Source organism: Dermacentor albipictus, chromosome 5 (genome assembly GCF_038994185.2).
Source record: "Dermacentor albipictus isolate Rhodes 1998 colony chromosome 5, USDA_Dalb.pri_finalv2, whole genome shotgun sequence".
Taxonomy (NCBI): domain Eukaryota; kingdom Metazoa; phylum Arthropoda; class Arachnida; order Ixodida; family Ixodidae; genus Dermacentor; species Dermacentor albipictus.
In genome coordinates, this window is record NC_091825.1 from 133,021,735 (window position 1) to 133,038,177 (window position 16,443).

At 43.0% G+C, this 16,443-nt stretch overlaps 1 protein-coding gene across 4 annotated transcripts in view; it reads right to left on the reverse strand.

Moving 5' to 3' along the window:
- LOC139060098 (neurofilament heavy polypeptide) overlaps positions 1-16,443 on the reverse strand; it is a 79,877-nt gene that overhangs the window by 15,585 nt on the left and 47,849 nt on the right. For 3 of the 4 annotated variants that reach the window (XM_070538918.1, XM_070538919.1, XM_070538920.1), the window contains exons 4-10: positions 15,993-16,076; positions 13,420-13,482; positions 11,507-11,606; positions 10,373-10,439; positions 7,453-7,546; positions 6,422-6,627; positions 809-904 (exon numbers count right to left, since the gene is read on the reverse strand). In XM_070538918.1, the coding sequence (XP_070395019.1) occupies positions 809-904; positions 6,422-6,627; positions 7,453-7,546; positions 10,373-10,439; positions 11,507-11,606; positions 13,420-13,482; positions 15,993-16,076 (710 nt within the window). The remainder of the gene's footprint in view (positions 1-808; positions 905-6,421; positions 6,628-7,452; positions 7,547-10,372; positions 10,440-11,506; positions 11,607-13,419; positions 13,483-15,992; positions 16,077-16,443) is intronic. The other variant, XM_070538921.1, reaches the window with a different exon arrangement.

The window sequence follows — 16,443 nt, forward strand, 5'->3', positions numbered from 1 at the left end:
TCTACAACCGTGATCATGCTTAAGAAGTTCAAAAGCTTAAGAGATGGGCAAGCGCAATAGCATTTCTATGCCAGCATTGGTGGGAAGCAGACAAGTGTGGCCCTAGCTATAAGAAATTGATATTTTGTTTATCAAGCCAATGTCCATGCAATGGCATTTTATATCTCACAGGGGGATCACAGAATTCGAGGTACTCACTCACAAACTTACATGCATACAAAAGCAACCAGATGCGTCACCGTACAATAAGGAACACCATGACTTGCCATGGTTCCACAGTTCCCCTTGTTGCCACAAAAAGCAACGTCACTTGTAAGTGTTAACTTTTCTTTGATCGTAATATGCATAGAACAAAGCGCAAATGCCTATATAGTACAAAGACTGCAATTTTAAACAGTACATGTAACACTGCAGTGCATATAACAGTGCACTGAATAACAGCTGACTTATGTACAGTAATCTGCGATTACATGGTTGGCATCCAGCTCTAGTAACAAGCTTTCACCAGACAGTGACGTGACATTCCGTTTTCTGCAACTTTCTGTGCCAACTTGAAATTATATTTCCTACTTAATCCACTAACAGCATGCTCAATTATATTAATATAAATCATTATCTTTTTGTTTCCATCAAAATATCTCAACACATGCTGGCTGTTTGTCGGTCCCATTAAAATAGGTTGCCAGACTCTGGCAACATGAGTAAGTCTGGCAGCATGGGCAAATGTCTGAAGCAAATGGGGTTGCCTTTGCTTGTTAGAAGCATGAAGATTCAAATGTCAAATGCAAATGTCAAAATTTGCACTTACTCAGCATCTGTCTTCTCTCTCCTCTTAGCAGACTGAGATCGATGGACAGAAGCTGGAGCAGGTCGTTCCCGGGGAGGCATCCTTGCAGAGCCTAGCCTGCAAAATTGCAAAAGTCAGAGCCCTAGCATGCCTTCAGCTATGTGCTACTTAGTATGACATGGTACTGATGTAACGTTAACATATTATGGAGGTAATTTTGAGACAGAAAGACAGGCACTATATAGATCACTTTTCATCAGCAGAAATCAAATAAGTGGCAATTTACTGTAAACTTTGACGTTAAAGTCATGCTGCTTATGTTGAGAGGCACGCAAATTCGTTCACCGCATTCGTGGACAAATTGTGGTGATCAGGTGTTTATTTTGCAGGCATCAAGCTTACCTAAATGAATACATAATTATGCTAATTGCCATGTGCCAATATAAGAAAATAACGAAAGAATGTTTTCTTGCTGGAGCGCACGGCAAATAAATTGTAATCTGATGAAAGTATTAATCGGCTGTTTTCTGTTCTCATTATAGTACTTCAAATTTCTTTTCAATTTAATCTGCAAATTATTTTTATACTATCAGTCATTATGACTGTTTAATTGCTGTAAATCATTCTACGCTTTTGCCTTGTATTGTGTTTATTCATTAGAATTGATTTTTATGTTTTTACAAGTGTCTGTGTTACGTCTGCTTCACGGTGATGCTGCTGTAAGGGTGGCATGGCCGTGTCAGGCACTATGTGCCTTTTTCCACATCACACAAGATAATTTCTACATAAATTGTCTCGAATAAATAGAAAGGAAGAAAGCAAGAAAGATGAAGCTCCCTTAAACATCTCAGTTGAAACCGAGAAAACAAAGTGGAGTCGTGCAAGCCATGCATTATAATTATGGTTCTTCTGTTTCAGAGATAAACCAGACGATTTCCGATTTGCCCACATCTAACAGGATTAATGATCGGGTTCAACCCAAAGGTAAGAATAAACGCAGATGCTACAAAACCAGTAAACACTGCTCACCTTGTGTGAGCAAGTAGTCAAGAATTAACATATTAATCATATTAATCAAACATCAATATGGTACAGTTAAGCCTCGATATAACGAAGTCGGTGAAATTGGCAATTTGCTTCGTTATATTGAAATTTCTTTATAATGAAATTCAATATTTTATGCAAATATGTACAGTCACCATCACCTTTGTGTAGAGTGCGAGAATGGCAGCCTCCGGGGTGCTCAGGAGCCAGCTAGTGACGTCTAATGCAAACATGCCCAGCAGCTAGCATTAGACGTCACTGTGTGCCTCTGGAGCACCCCAGAGACAGCCATTCCCCTGCTGTACCAAGGGTGACGCTGACTGTACAGTTGCTGCAATGAATCTTTCTTAACCCTTTGAGTTCGAATTTTTTTGAGAAAAACTTTCACAGCGGTCAAATTACTTTATTGTGGATTTTGAATGAAAAAAATGTGTAAAGTCAGGAATAAATTGTAAAAAAAGGATCAGGAACAGTATTTTGGTGTCAGCATCACTCCGAACTGCAAAATGTTCGATAGTATTTCAGAGTGTGGTATTCCTTGAAACGTGGGCCTATGCACAGTGCCTTATCGCAGTCTGCACACATAAAATGCACGTCTGTTCTCCTCTTGGAGCAACGAGTTGTGTTGGCACACACATAGTATCTCTATGTGTGGCTGCCCTGGGCAGAGGTTTGAGGCACCTTCTCTGGGAAGTGGCACGACGTCAGTCGTAGCAGTTTGTCTGTGGTTCGTCTTCCGTGCCCTGGTCGTTGGATCTGGGTTCAGTACTGCTCCAATATTTGAGTCGCGACTCTCTTTCTAAACACAGCAAGCTTTGCCGGGGTGCCAGTTCTCTCGCGGTAGAGAATAAATGCGTTCAGCAGTGACATTTCGAGCAGGTGAAAAAATAACTTCTTGTTCCACTTCAAAGTTTTCCTGATGCTTTCACTGAAGCTCAGCTGCATGTCTACCCTGTCGACGAGTCCCATTTTCATTGTGTATTCAAGTACACATGCAGGCTTTTTCCTTTTTTTCTCCAGTCGCTCTGCCTACCTTATCGGAACCTTGCATCTGGGGTCCATGCATTGACGTCAACATAGTGACTTCATGCTTGTTGCGCCATATCAAGGCAAGCAGAGTGTTTGTGTGGAAGCTTTCTACTTCACCCTTCTTCACCTTCTTTTTGAAAGAGGGTAGGCCCTTCCTGTTGATTTGCACAGTGTTGTCCACAGTGGGACGGTGCTATCATGAAAAGTGCCGGCAGTGGAGAGCGAATTCGAATGCTTCGTCTGCTTCTCACTTCAACACATCTTCAAAACTCGAGATTATGCAACCTCCAGCAGTAAATGTGCGGCGCAGGAAGACAGCGCACATGATGCCACGCCATCTTGGCTCGGCCAGTCTTGCACACGTGGCAGATTACCTCTCAAACAGGACAAATGGGCTGTGTATGCGCTCAGCCATGCCGACAGCCACGCACAGCCGCCAGCTAGAAGAGGACACACACATGAACATGCCATTCCCTTGCACGCACTTGATTGCGTTGCCGCGAGCGAGCTCCCCCCTTCTCCTTTCCCTTTGCTCGCACAGGAACACGACGTTCATCAAGCCAACATATTTGGGGCTCACCGTCCCACGCTCTGACTCACAACCCAAAGAATACAGCATGCGGGGCGCGATAGGATCTCATCACGTTTGGACTTTACATGGAACATGATGCTGCTCTGCTTCAGCGGTTGCTCTCGGTCACGTAGCACATGATTTCAGAGGTGTGCTTGCAAGTAGCCACACATAATTCAACTAGTTGATCATCTACGCCATAGAAATTTCCAGTTTTCCTAAGTATTCCTTTGCAGTGGCAGTGAAATTTCGTTATACTGAAATCGTTTATAAATACACTTCATCATACTGAGGTTCGATATATACATAGGATTCAGTGGGAAAAAAGTTATAGAAGGTTAAATACTTTATTATATCGAAAATATTGTCATATTGAAGTTTGTTATATAAAGGTTTAACAGCATACACTTAATTTTAACAAACACTTAAGAAAAACTGGGATACATAGTAAGTTCAGCGCCTACCGGTCTTGAGCGAACAATAGCTTGTTGCCCTTTTATTAGCCGAGTTTCCAGAAATACGACAACACATCACATCGCATCTGCACGTTACACACATGTAAATGGGGGTAACGTCCTAGAAAGCGATCACAGCGTTGACATTACTATGCATTGCAAATGGTAGCCACGATGCGAAAGGGACATTTTCTCATCTAAGGTATGTTCAAAGAATGGTGGTAGAATGGCTAGTTGGTACTCTACCAATTTTTTTGCAAAGGCATATAGCGTGAAGCAGTAGAACAGGATGACAACAGAAGAGGACAAAAGGCTTGACAGGTCTAGGATGGGCACAGCATTGTTCAAAGTGCACATGATGATGTACATCAACACGAGCTTATAAGATAAGGAAAAGCATCATACGACTTAGTATGACGCATGTCCTTATGCACTATGTTTGCTTTATTTTTCCATTGTTAAATAAAGTGCACAGAATAAAGTAAACAAGGGATCATTAAGAATGTTTCTACTTGCTGCTTTTGTTTATGTGGTTTCTTTTAAAAGTAAATAATGGCGGCCAGTGAGAATTTGTATAAATAACTCTGTCACCTAACTTGTGAACAGCTCTCTGTAAATATATACTTCTGCGAGTTATTTCGCTTGTTTAAATAAAATGTTTGTGTCAAAATGGAGATCATTGCCTGTGTTAATTGTTTGTTTCATGTTCCCGAAATGGGCTGCAAGACAACAAAAAGCCCCTGTTGCTCCCCAGTATTCCTCTTGAAAGTTAACACCTCACTTTTGCCCCTCAAAATTAAAAGAAAATAAACACAGAATCCAAAAACAAAGTAAAGTAAAAGCTCATTAATTCGAATTCTGCAGGGATACTACGAAAATTCTAATTGTACGAAATTCGAACTAATGAAAGTTAGAGAAAAAAAATCACTGGATTAAAGCGCATATATAGTCTGATGTGGCATGAGCTCGCGCACATGTACGCTACGCCACGTTGGCTTCAATAACATTGGTACTTCGAAGCACTGGCGCAGCCAAAGTAACTGGGCACGGCCAACGCGGTCCGGCGTGCGCTACATCGAAATGGCTCTTGCTCCATCCGCACGTTTGTCACGCTGACGGGTGCAGAGAGAAAAATATTTCGCAGTTTCACCCGAAAAGCGAAGCATCGATTGTGATAGCAAACTAGTACATAGCTATACAAATAAGAATAGTAGTTTTACTGGCCGTATAAACTTGTAAACGTTCGCTTACTAACTAAATTAACAAGCATGATGTCACGCGCGCACAGGTAAGCATGAACACATTTCGCTCGATGACCGCGAAAACTCGCTGAAAGAGGCTGGAGTCAGGAGTGAGGAAACACGGCAGTAGCAGTGAGCGAATTTACCTTAGTACAGCTCTTGCTTCAACGCAAATGAAACTTGGAAAGCACATCGCATATGAAGCTACCGGCACTATGCGCACTCTGCAGACATCGCAGATCGCTTTGAAGATCAGGCCCACGCGGGCGCGCAATTTGGCCATGTCGCAGATCACTTTCAAGATATGGCACCCGCATGGCCACGCTGTAAGCAGCAGCACTCGGAGAAAAACGTCCCCCCCTCCCTCCCTCGCCTCACCCCCGTACCTCGTGCACGACAGGAGAGGGCGCGCTCCACCCCGCCTTCCTCGCTCGTGCACGCGAGATTGAGCAACGTTCACCGACTCACCTTCGCGCATTTTTGCTCGTACACAAAGAACACAGCATGTGGTGACGGTGTTATCGTCCTCGCCGCTGATGGAAAACGCAAAGCTGCACGGCCCTCAAGGCAACGCCAGCGTCGCGAATGTGCTCCCGTGCACTAGCACTCTCCCCATCCATAATGGCGCGTAGTTTGAATTATCGGTGGCAGTGCGGATTTCAGAGTGAATTTGTGGGATGCGTTACATATTGCTTTTTATACATTGTTGGACGGACCGCGGTGGCTACTTCGAATTATCTGAAACTTCGAATTAATGAGTTGTGAATTAGCAAATTTTTACTGTACCTTAGTTATAATGCAAAGAACAGGAAACTGATCTGTTAGAGCAACAGAACAGATGAAAAGGAAGGAAAATGCACTTGACAGTGGCAGGAAATAAGGCACTATGGTTAGATTAAGAAATTTGCAGGCTTAGAGTGTGTTCATTGATGAGGAAAAGGGGTTATTCATGGTTTGAAAAGGCAGGCGTAGAAGGCACAGGCAAAACAGCTGATGGGTTGTTGCGGCTTTCTTCAGAACATGCACAGATAGCTTTTCTCATGTTTTCTTCCTTCTTCCATCTTTTTGCAAGCTTTCAGTTAATAGCCAGCATTTGTGTAGTCTTTTTCATTCCTCTTGTACCCAAGTGTTTTCGGCACCTGCCGTTTCAAACCATAAGTCCATAACAACTTACACATTTTTCGGCCATTCTAAGAGGTTAGAATATCTCTGCGCAGGGTCTTTGTAGCGCAAGTGGAGTTAATTAGGCCCATGATTGTGATGACGATAATTATGATCAATGGGGCAAGCTTGCCTAGGCGTGTGAGCAAGAGCCAAGGCAGCGAGGCTGGCACTGGAATCCAGTTTGGCCCACAGTGTTGTCCCGTGTAACGCAGTTGCCCCCGCCGTTTGCAGCGCACCAGCACGTGACCGGATGCGGTATTCGTCGGCCATGTGCAGCCGCTCCACCACCTCTGTGTACCACTGGTTTGGGTCCACCACAGGAGGAGCCTCTGATGTCTGAAAACAATAAAGAGAACAAATGTGGAGGCGTCTGTAAATGGTAGCACACATGACAGTTACATAACTCGCTCTAGATGTGAGCCTTGATAGGAGTAACATACCTCACAGGCGCCGCGCAACACTTTTGGAACATTGTGAATAAACCGAGAAGGTTGCTAGACAATACTGCTATCGAGGTCTGGGCCTAATATTATTCGTTCACGTTGTAGCATGGAGCCTAAAGCGTCATTCAAAGGATTTCCTGCTCTTTCATTTAACTGCCTAAAATTGCCGCCATTTTGTGTGTGCATTGTTATGCTCTTTTAAACACAATGGCCATCGACCAGATGTCTTAAGAAATCATGACAGAGCAGTGGCTTTAGAAACAAATGAGAACAAATCTCATCACTGGTAGAGCAGTGCTGCATATGGTGGTGGAGGTGATGCCAATGCGCCAACGGCATGGCTTTAGAGATCAGGTGGTCCTACGGAGGGCTAAGTCACATAATCTTGAGGCCATGCTGATACGAAAGCTCAGCACAATGACAGAGAGCATATGGTGGGCACAGCTTCAAGCACAGTTTGAACAATGAAAAGGAGAAGGTCCCAGAAGAGTGGAAGCAGCAGCATTCATTTGCCAATAACTCCATCCATAGAAAACACCTTCAAGAATGCAAAGTGCTTTCAAGAATGCTCATTGGAAAAGGCAGCGCTAATGTAAATGAATTGCTTACCCGATGACTAGGAACATTGGTGGTCAATTGAATGAGAAATGAATTCAGGAAGTTGCCAACTTTACCAACTTAAACACATATGGTAAGACAAAGGCTTTGGTACACTTACGGTAGCCTTTGGCTTTTTCCAGCTGCCATCGACGTACATGTATGATGAGAAAGGCTTGTACTTTGCCTTGTACTCAGTTCTCTTGGTAGTTTTTCTATATAGAGAAGACCAAATACAGTTAATTAAGTGACAGTGGCAGATCATTTTGTTGAGCATTACATTCAGTACACTTCTACCTGGTTAGTGAGATTAACAGCCTGGATAAGAGCTGGTGCAAGTTCTATGCCTTCAAGAGGCTGAAAGTCTACAACAGGAAATGTTCGCTAATTACAGCAGGCTCCATTTAATTAGGGCGCCCGTTAGGAGACACTGAAACTCTGTGGTTCATATTACAAGTTCAGATTGTCCCAAGTGTGCTCAATTCCTGCAAAACTAAACAAAACACTCAGATCTTTTCAGCTTATCAGAGAATTAAACTTCACAGAATTTGTCCTGAGCAGAGCCTACTGTGTATTAGTGTATTTGCACAATTTTAACGTGCACTTTTTTAAAAATAAAAGGTGCGTTCAAATTTGCATGCATGTTACAATTGTAATTCTACCCAAAATCAAAAATGAAACTGATTCTTACTACAAAAAATTGGAGGATGCTTAAGCCACGCTTTGAACCATCGAACTCATGGCTGAGTGGTAGCGTTTCCGTCTCACACTCAGGAGACCCTGGTTCGATTCCCATCCAGCCCATCTTGCAACTTGTTTTCATTTATGAATTGCCTTCCAGGATTTTTCGCTCACGGCCAACGCCACCAACACCGGCTTTTCTGCGACATGAACTCCTTAACGCTGTCGTGTTAAAACAAAAGTTCAATGCAAGGTAGCTAGCCACACTGCCATTGAATGAGTCGTCTGAAGAAAGCGACACTCGGAGACATTGCAAGGTGGGTCCACAGCGCACGGAATGCCCTTCCGCGGACGATGGTTGCGCACGCCTTCAGAAGTGTGGCACTTCTAATGCATTAAATGGAACTGAAACTGACTTTCTGTGGTCCGTAGACAGCGAAAAGAAAATGTCGTCAGACTCCAATAGCCACTACTCACCAAAATTCAGCTGTGTACAGCGCTCACAGAATGAAATGCGACAGGGAGCATTTAGTATAACCCTGCATATGTGCAAAGTACCGTATTTACTCGCATAATGATCGCACTTTTTTGTCAGAAAAAATTGACCCAAATTCAGGGGTGCGATCATTACACGAATTAAATTTTTTTTTTTTCGTCCCGCGTTTGCTGCGGGATGCGGGTGCGGGACACCAAAACAAAAATGGCGGCCGGCGGAGCAAGCCGAACGCGTTGAACGCGATCTTTTTTTTTCTTCTCGTGAGTACATTACGTGCATTGAACCAGTTTCTTCCGTGTCAGTGATGAATAATATAGTTAATATCGGCAAGTTTGCGGCAATAACGTAGCCATGTGCACTTAGAGGGGACAGAAACAGATGGGCGCGCTTAGCTGCCAGTGACAGAAACCCATGGCCGGCGTGCTGCGGAAACTGCGGCATCTGTTTTCACTACTATCCTAACACGGCACGTTTCCGCTAAGGGTGGGCGAATATCTTAGCTGTGTTACAAGCGTTGGCGTATGAATAGGGTACACTTTTAACGTATCAGTGTAAACGTGGCTACTATCATTGCCGCGCGCGGTTTGTTGCGTGCTCACGAGTGCAGATGAAAAGAATCGAAAGGTGCCTTTTTTGTTTTTGTTGACTACAACCATTATAAAGCCTACCCATAATAAAGGCAAGTTTGGTTGTACCTCTTTTTGCCATGGAAGTGCGGAAAGTGATGAAAGTAATGAAATGAGGCATCTACTTAAGCATGTTTGGTGCGTGCAGACGAGTCGTTCGCGTAGCATTCGACAGATGGTAAGCGCGATCATTATTAGCTAGGCTTGGCACACGACATATCGCTGCGGCAAGTTCAGGGTGCGATCATTACACGGGAAATAAAAAAAATCGAATTTTGACGACAAAATTCAGGGGTGCGATCATTACGCGAGTGCGATCATTATGTGAGTAAATACGGTACTCGAGTATACCATGTCATATCGCTCAGAATCTGGTCACCAAACGTGAAACACTCTGGTCTATGTGTACATGCCAAACTTACGTCGACGTGACACAAACTGCAGCCGATGGAAAAGAAACTATGCGCATTAGTTAGCTCTGAAGTGACGCATTTCATTCCGTGAGGACCGTACGTGTCTGTATGCCTGTGTATATTCAGTAATATCATTTCAATGCAGTATGCGCTGACTCAGGTTCTGTTACTTGATGTGTGCGGTATAATCGGCAACAAGTTATTTTTGGGGATATTTGGGCGGTAATCTAACTGTGCGTTCAAATCGGTGGAGCGGTAGAATTATGAAAGATACACTACTTTAACTTCACTACTATTTGAGAAATATTTACCCACTTCCTTAAGAAAATGTAAAATAAATAACTTTTACAGAAGACTGCGAAGGTGGAAGAAATTTCATGAAAGAAAGAAATGGTCATCAACCTTAAAGAAGCACAAGCTACAGAAAAGCTACAAGCTACAGAAAAAAGATGGCTTACACTGAACGAATTTTTCTTCAAGTGCAAAGCTTGCTCACTGAGCACAATGGGTGTCCTCTATAGATTCCTGCTGCTTTTGGGTGCATCGTCACATTAAAAAATGTAAAAATACTCCTGACGACATTCGTACGTACAAAGCAGAAAAACAGTGCAAGGCTACTCAGCAACCTCTCAGAGAGTCAGCTAACAGTAATAACTGTTGTTCGTGCACTGGTGGAAGAAGCCTAATGGAGGGCAATAAAAAAGAACCTTGCACCTTAATGATGCAGACACGGTATACAGGAATTCACGTTGGCACACACATGGACACAGTTGGCCGAGATACGTGCCATATAATGGGCACTGTTAAAAGTTTCAGAAGGCTTACTTGACTTCATGGGAGGTGTCATCTCGAGGCAACAACCTCTCCGTTGGCTCAGCTCGGTGTGGACCATCTGTGCATATGAAACAATATAACAGCAGGGAAAATTACGTACAGAACAAGCTAACAAATTTACAATTAAACAAGAAAAAATAAATGCTGTGCCAATATTTGTTTTAACAGCTGACAAGTGTTGAAAATGTATCCTTGTCAAAAGATCTGCTTACATCAATGCAGCAAGAGCTGAAAGATGTTATTATATGTCTCACTAGCCCCCGCCCCCTGTTCATATCTGACCAAGCCATTTACTCGCGGACAACCTCTGTGGCAACGAGGGGAATAACATGCACAAGTGAGAGCGCTCCTGAAAAAAGTCCCACATTGTCATATACATTAGTTTAGGCTGAAGGAAAGGAAACAAGCACCTTAGCTACAACAGAAAAATAAAACAAAATGCACCAATAAGTGTTAAGTTTGGCTTATTATGCTGATTTTCGCTTCTGCATTTGGCCATACGAGAAATCATCGCATGTGGAAGCAACGCTTACAAAGAATCTGTTCGAAGAAATTAGAATCACTCTTAAACGCTGCTGAACTAGTTGCCGCAGTAACAGGTGCAGAAGCTCTGCCCCTGCAGCTTTCCCTTCATTGCCAACGAAAGTTGCCCATGAGTATAGCAATACGTCTGTCAACCAATTACAGTTGAAACTGTCAGACACAATGAACTAAATCTGAAATGTTTCTCGTCGATTTCAGCATTTACTGAGTACATGCTTATGTGAAATATCAGATACAACAAAGATATTTTTGTGTCAGATGCAGCATCATTATAATGAAGTTTGCTGATTTTATTCTTTTTCAGCTTACAGTACTCTCACTTTGCTGACACAATTGTATTTTCCTGCTTCACAGCAGTAAGTGAATATTGACATTTGAAAGAGCACTAATGGCTAGACTGCATTCTGATGACAAAAATCTGATTTTTAAATAAACAGCTACATTTATATCCCGTCAGAGCAACTACAGAAGGTAAAGAAAATCGAAGTTAGCCAACATCTTTCATGTCGCTTATTTTGTCGTTTGTTTTCTTGTAACTCGATGTTTCAATCTAACATTACAGCAGAAGGGCGTGGGACGTACCGACGACATCCCTGGTGGCTGGAGGCAGAGAAGGCTTTGGTGGCCAGGCAAAGGCAGCCCTGTACTCGCTTGTCTTACAAGGAGCCTCATCACCGTGGCTCTGCCAGTGGCAAGAACACATACACATTAAATAAAACTTGGCTGGGTTGCATATGCTCTCACAAATATGTACACTGATACCAATACAAGTGCTTCAGGGTGCCTACCAGGTGGCCTGTTACGACAAGTTCCCAACGTTACCTTAGCATCATTAATATCTGCTAGATTAAGCCCACTGAAGAATGCTGCCCCCTCCTAATTCTGTCCTGTAGTAGGTCAATTTTTCCCACCCCTGTAATATCTGCAAGTTAACAATTGACAGCACAATGAACAGCCTTGTGCAATGAAGAAGATAAAATCAACTAAGCCTGCTCCAAGTAGAAGTTTGTTTTTCATGTTTTTACCTGTGATGATATCTTATCAAATAAGCCAAACCTGTAATCTCTGCTTCTCCATTTCAGATATTCCGGCTATAATTCTCACCCATGTTACTCACTGTATTGTCTCTAATTTCTTCTTCACAACGCAGGATTGCTCTGTGCACTTAACTATCACATCCACTCGTCAGTACACGTTGTAGATTAATCTACTAGAGCTATCACCATAAAGCCAAGGAACCTTAGTATTTAAAATGAGTTATAAACCTTATGAATCTGTACTACGATAAAGGTGAATATTTTATGGTAACAAATTGCAAGAACGCCTCTACGTGCATACTATCAGAATAAATTTGAAATGCAAACAAGTAAAAAATGACTAGAGTCTATTGTGGCGTTTCTAGGTTCATCTCCATTTGTAACCATGCCTTAATTTAGGCTTCAAAAATCAGGGAGTACGCCATGATGAGAAATTGGCTGTGGAGTGATTGCAGCCTGTCGCACTCCAATGTGATTAGACATAAGTGGTGTTCTGATTAGTTGTTTTCTTGTTTGCATTCCAATTTATGCTCATGGTACATGGTTGTGTCTGTCCTGACAGGCAGCAATATCAACTGCAACTTTTTTTGAACTTGAGGACCTCCTGGAGCATGCTAACCAGGCACCTTGTAAAGAGTTCTCTATCAAACACATTCATACAGCTGCAGGCACCCCTGTCACAAGCCAGGCAAAAAGCAAAGCCAATCCACTGAACCCTTGTGGCTAGACTTGACCCCAGTGATGCTGATGATAGATGGCGCTTATTGGTAAGTTAGTGAAACTCCCATGTTAGTGAGGGGCAAGCTCCTGATTATGATTCAGCACAGTAAGCTTCATACAACCAAAGTTACCTAATTGAAGGAATCTCATACAACTTTATGACACATCCACAAAGCCTAATGTGCTACCATCAAAACAGAAACTTTTTACTGTAATGAATTCTTGGGTTCCCAGTGAAAATAATGGCACACCTTGGTCCAATTGAATGTAGTGAGCACATGATGAAAATGCATGGTTCACATCAGAAAACACCATTAAGTCTTTAAAAGTGCCCTGCAAAAAACTTAGGGTATGTGAAATATTCTGCACCTTAGCCTGCCACTTAGGTAGCTCCTGCTGTGATGGTAATGTCAGTGAAGGCTTGTGAAAAAACACTGCCACCTGGTAGCATAGCCACTAATGCTGCAAGCAAATACAATGGCCTGAACAGGCGATCATGAAGAGCCAACTTGGCCGCTTACTGAAATAAGGAAACCCGCTCAAATAAAAGCCCTTTCTCTCCTGCTTTTCTTGAGAGGTACGCACTGCAGCAAGTTGGCTATGCTACGGTAGGCAAGGTCCCCGTTGGACCTTTCAATGGCAACTCGGAAGCAGGCAGCAAGTAGCAGTTAGAAAGCCAGCCTTCCCCGACCATGACAGCGCGCATGCTGTGTTCTGCTGGTGACAGCACACCCCTACCTCTGGGCTGGCGCCATCACAACCCCCATTCATGGGGCCCTCCGCGCAACACTCTTCTTTGCTCTGAAAATGTGACGTAAGGGAAAGGCTCCCACTTGCTTTCGAGTGAGGCACAAACACTGTCCCTGCTTGTAATGAGAAAGAACTTATGCGCTTCTCACAGTAAAGGGGCACTTGTGACAGTGGACCTTTCCTTGCTTTGACAGACTATGTGTTTGACAGGATCTGGAGTACGGTATGGTTCGCAATAAAATTACACTTAAGCAAGTCGCGGTTCAAAGATGGGCATTAATGCTGACCATTTGCAAGAACACGAAGTACAGAACTGTGAACCAATGAATGTTTAGAAACCAGCAGTTCTTTTAGATGGGCCTTTGTCCTAATTGTGTACATTGTCTTGTATGTAATCTTTACGATGTGTATCTATAAGATATTGAGTACTTAGATGCATGGGTGAAGAAAATAAAGCCACTTGGTAACATGTAATACAGCCTGACATTCGAGGAGAGGTCTACTGACTGTGCTACACTCTATGGCACATGCACACAAATTCACAAATATGAGACAAATGGTTACAGAATCTGAGCACACAAATTACTGATGTTGCACCTCATGCAGACACCACTCAAGTTACTATATTCAACTTTATGTTAGGCACACCGTTTTAGATAAAAAAATTGAATACATTTCTTTCTTTGCTCCTGAGAGTCAACGAGGGTGATGTGTAAATGACAGGGAAATAAAGATTACTTATGTTTCACTGGAGATGAGGAACAGAAGTTCTGCTTGACTTGTACACACAATTTTGACAGTAATTTCACTACTAAGCATTTAGTGAGCAGAAAAAAGCCTATAAGAGTGGCCAGCAGCACAAATACGAACAATCTTCTTTTCCCTGAGGAACACTACAGCAGTTTTACACGGTGCTCACAGTAAAAGTCCAACATGTTTAACGTTACAGTGTTTAATTACTAAGGTACAAGGTTACTAAGTAAGCTGCATGGCTATAGCCACATTTCTCATGGGCTCAGATTACTGTGTGGAAATTTGCTTGCATAGAATTTGTAGCTTAACTTTCACCTGTAAGGCAAACATATTTGAAAACACTATAAAGAAACAGGAAATGGCAGTAATTCTTTAAATACAACTTCCAAAATCAGGCAGTGCAGTGTGTGTGTGTGTGAGGGGGGGGGGGGGGGCAGCTTAAGAAGCAGGCTCAAATGGGAGATGGATAAGTTTAACTCTCTTGCTTCTTCATAATCTGTCACTTTTGACAATTATCTTGAATGCAACACTCTCCTAAACAGTGACTCAGGCCATTCACCCAGCAAAACTCATGCTGGTAATTTGCAGTATTTGTGAAATCTAAGCCCACAATCACATTCATTAACATCATGATGCAAAGATCACCACTAATTAATAAAGGGAAAATCGGACATCTAAACGTTCTTAGCAATTGCTACAGAGGAAACCCATACGGGTGCCTCGAAAGGAAAGCCTCACAGTTGAAGAAAAATTCGTCCTGGTCCGGACTCTAACCCGGGACCACTGCCTTTCTGGGGCAGCCGCTCTGCCATCTGAGCTTACCGCAGAACTACTACGTCAAACACTTGCCTTTGCTTAGTGTAGTTGACAAATTCGACTTCGCCCTGCCATCTGCTAGCCGTCTGGATAGTTCAGATGGCAGAGCGGCTGCCCCGGAAAGGCAGTGGTCCCAGGTTCGAGTCCCAGACCAGGACGAATTTTTCTTCAGCTGTGAGGCTTTTCTTTCGAGGAACCCATATGGGTTTCCTTTGTAGCAATTGCTATGAACGGGTGGATGTTGATTTTCCCTTTATTAATTACTTCTCTCCACCTTGCGGGTTTCCACAGAACTACTACGTCAAGGATGGCCACTGCTTCTAACTTGCACAAGAATGATGGCTGGGCTGTCATGCATTCCTGAAGCCATTTTGTGGTGCTTCTTTCTACATTTACAATTACAATTCTGAACAGACAGTACAGAGTTGGAAGAAATGTATAGCACTGAATTCATTAAAAACAAGAACAAAAGAATGCAACACTTGCTACAAGTACCCCACACACAAAACGAAAAGAAAAAAGAAAAAGCCATTTCAGTCCCCGTGGAACAAACCATGACCACATATAAAATGGACACACAATCCAGGACGCATACACTAAAATTTCCAAAGAGCACCTGGCATCATTGCTACATTACTGTCATTAGCTTGAGAAATGACACTGGTACAGTGAAACCACAGTAATTTAAAATCATTTCATTTAAATTGATGGATAATTCAAACTGATCAGCTGGTCCCAGAAGAGTCACATGTGTTTCAATAGGGTAAAACTCCCACAAATTCGAACACTTAGAACTGTGCATTGGTTATTGTAAACAAAATTTCTCACTCTCACAATCTGCCTCCTGGGCAAACACAAACCAATGGCCAAAGCCCAAAGTCTGGTGCGTCCATAGCTAGTCTCCTTGGAGTTTGAAATAAAGAGGTTCCACTTATAATATGTAAGGCATGTTGAACCTACACTATCAACTTGGAACACCAGGAAGCACGTACCATGACAGGCCTGCCACGGCCAAGGCTGGGGTCTGCAGATCTGCTTCGGGAACCCACCTTGGATTTGTTCGAACGCTCCCCCGGCTGCACAAGATGATGGTAAGAGAGTCAAGCTTCCAACCACATGCTTGTAATTCACTGAACAAACTGAGGCTATGAGAAACATATTGGCAAATAGACTGGATGTAGACAAACAGAGAGACTACAGAGATAAGTCTGCAGTCGGTCGCCAATCAATGAAGTTATCAGTTCACTGTGCCTCGACATTGGCTAGTTTCTTTTCTGTTTTAGTGCACCAAGAAAGAAGCTAGAACACTGTATTATACCCCTGTTACACGGGTGACCTTAACTGCGGTTAAGGTAACCGTGGTTATCGCTAAATGCGGTTAGCGCGGTTACACGACAGGCGAAACAGCGGTTAGGCCGCCAACCGCGGTTGACCACCAACCGA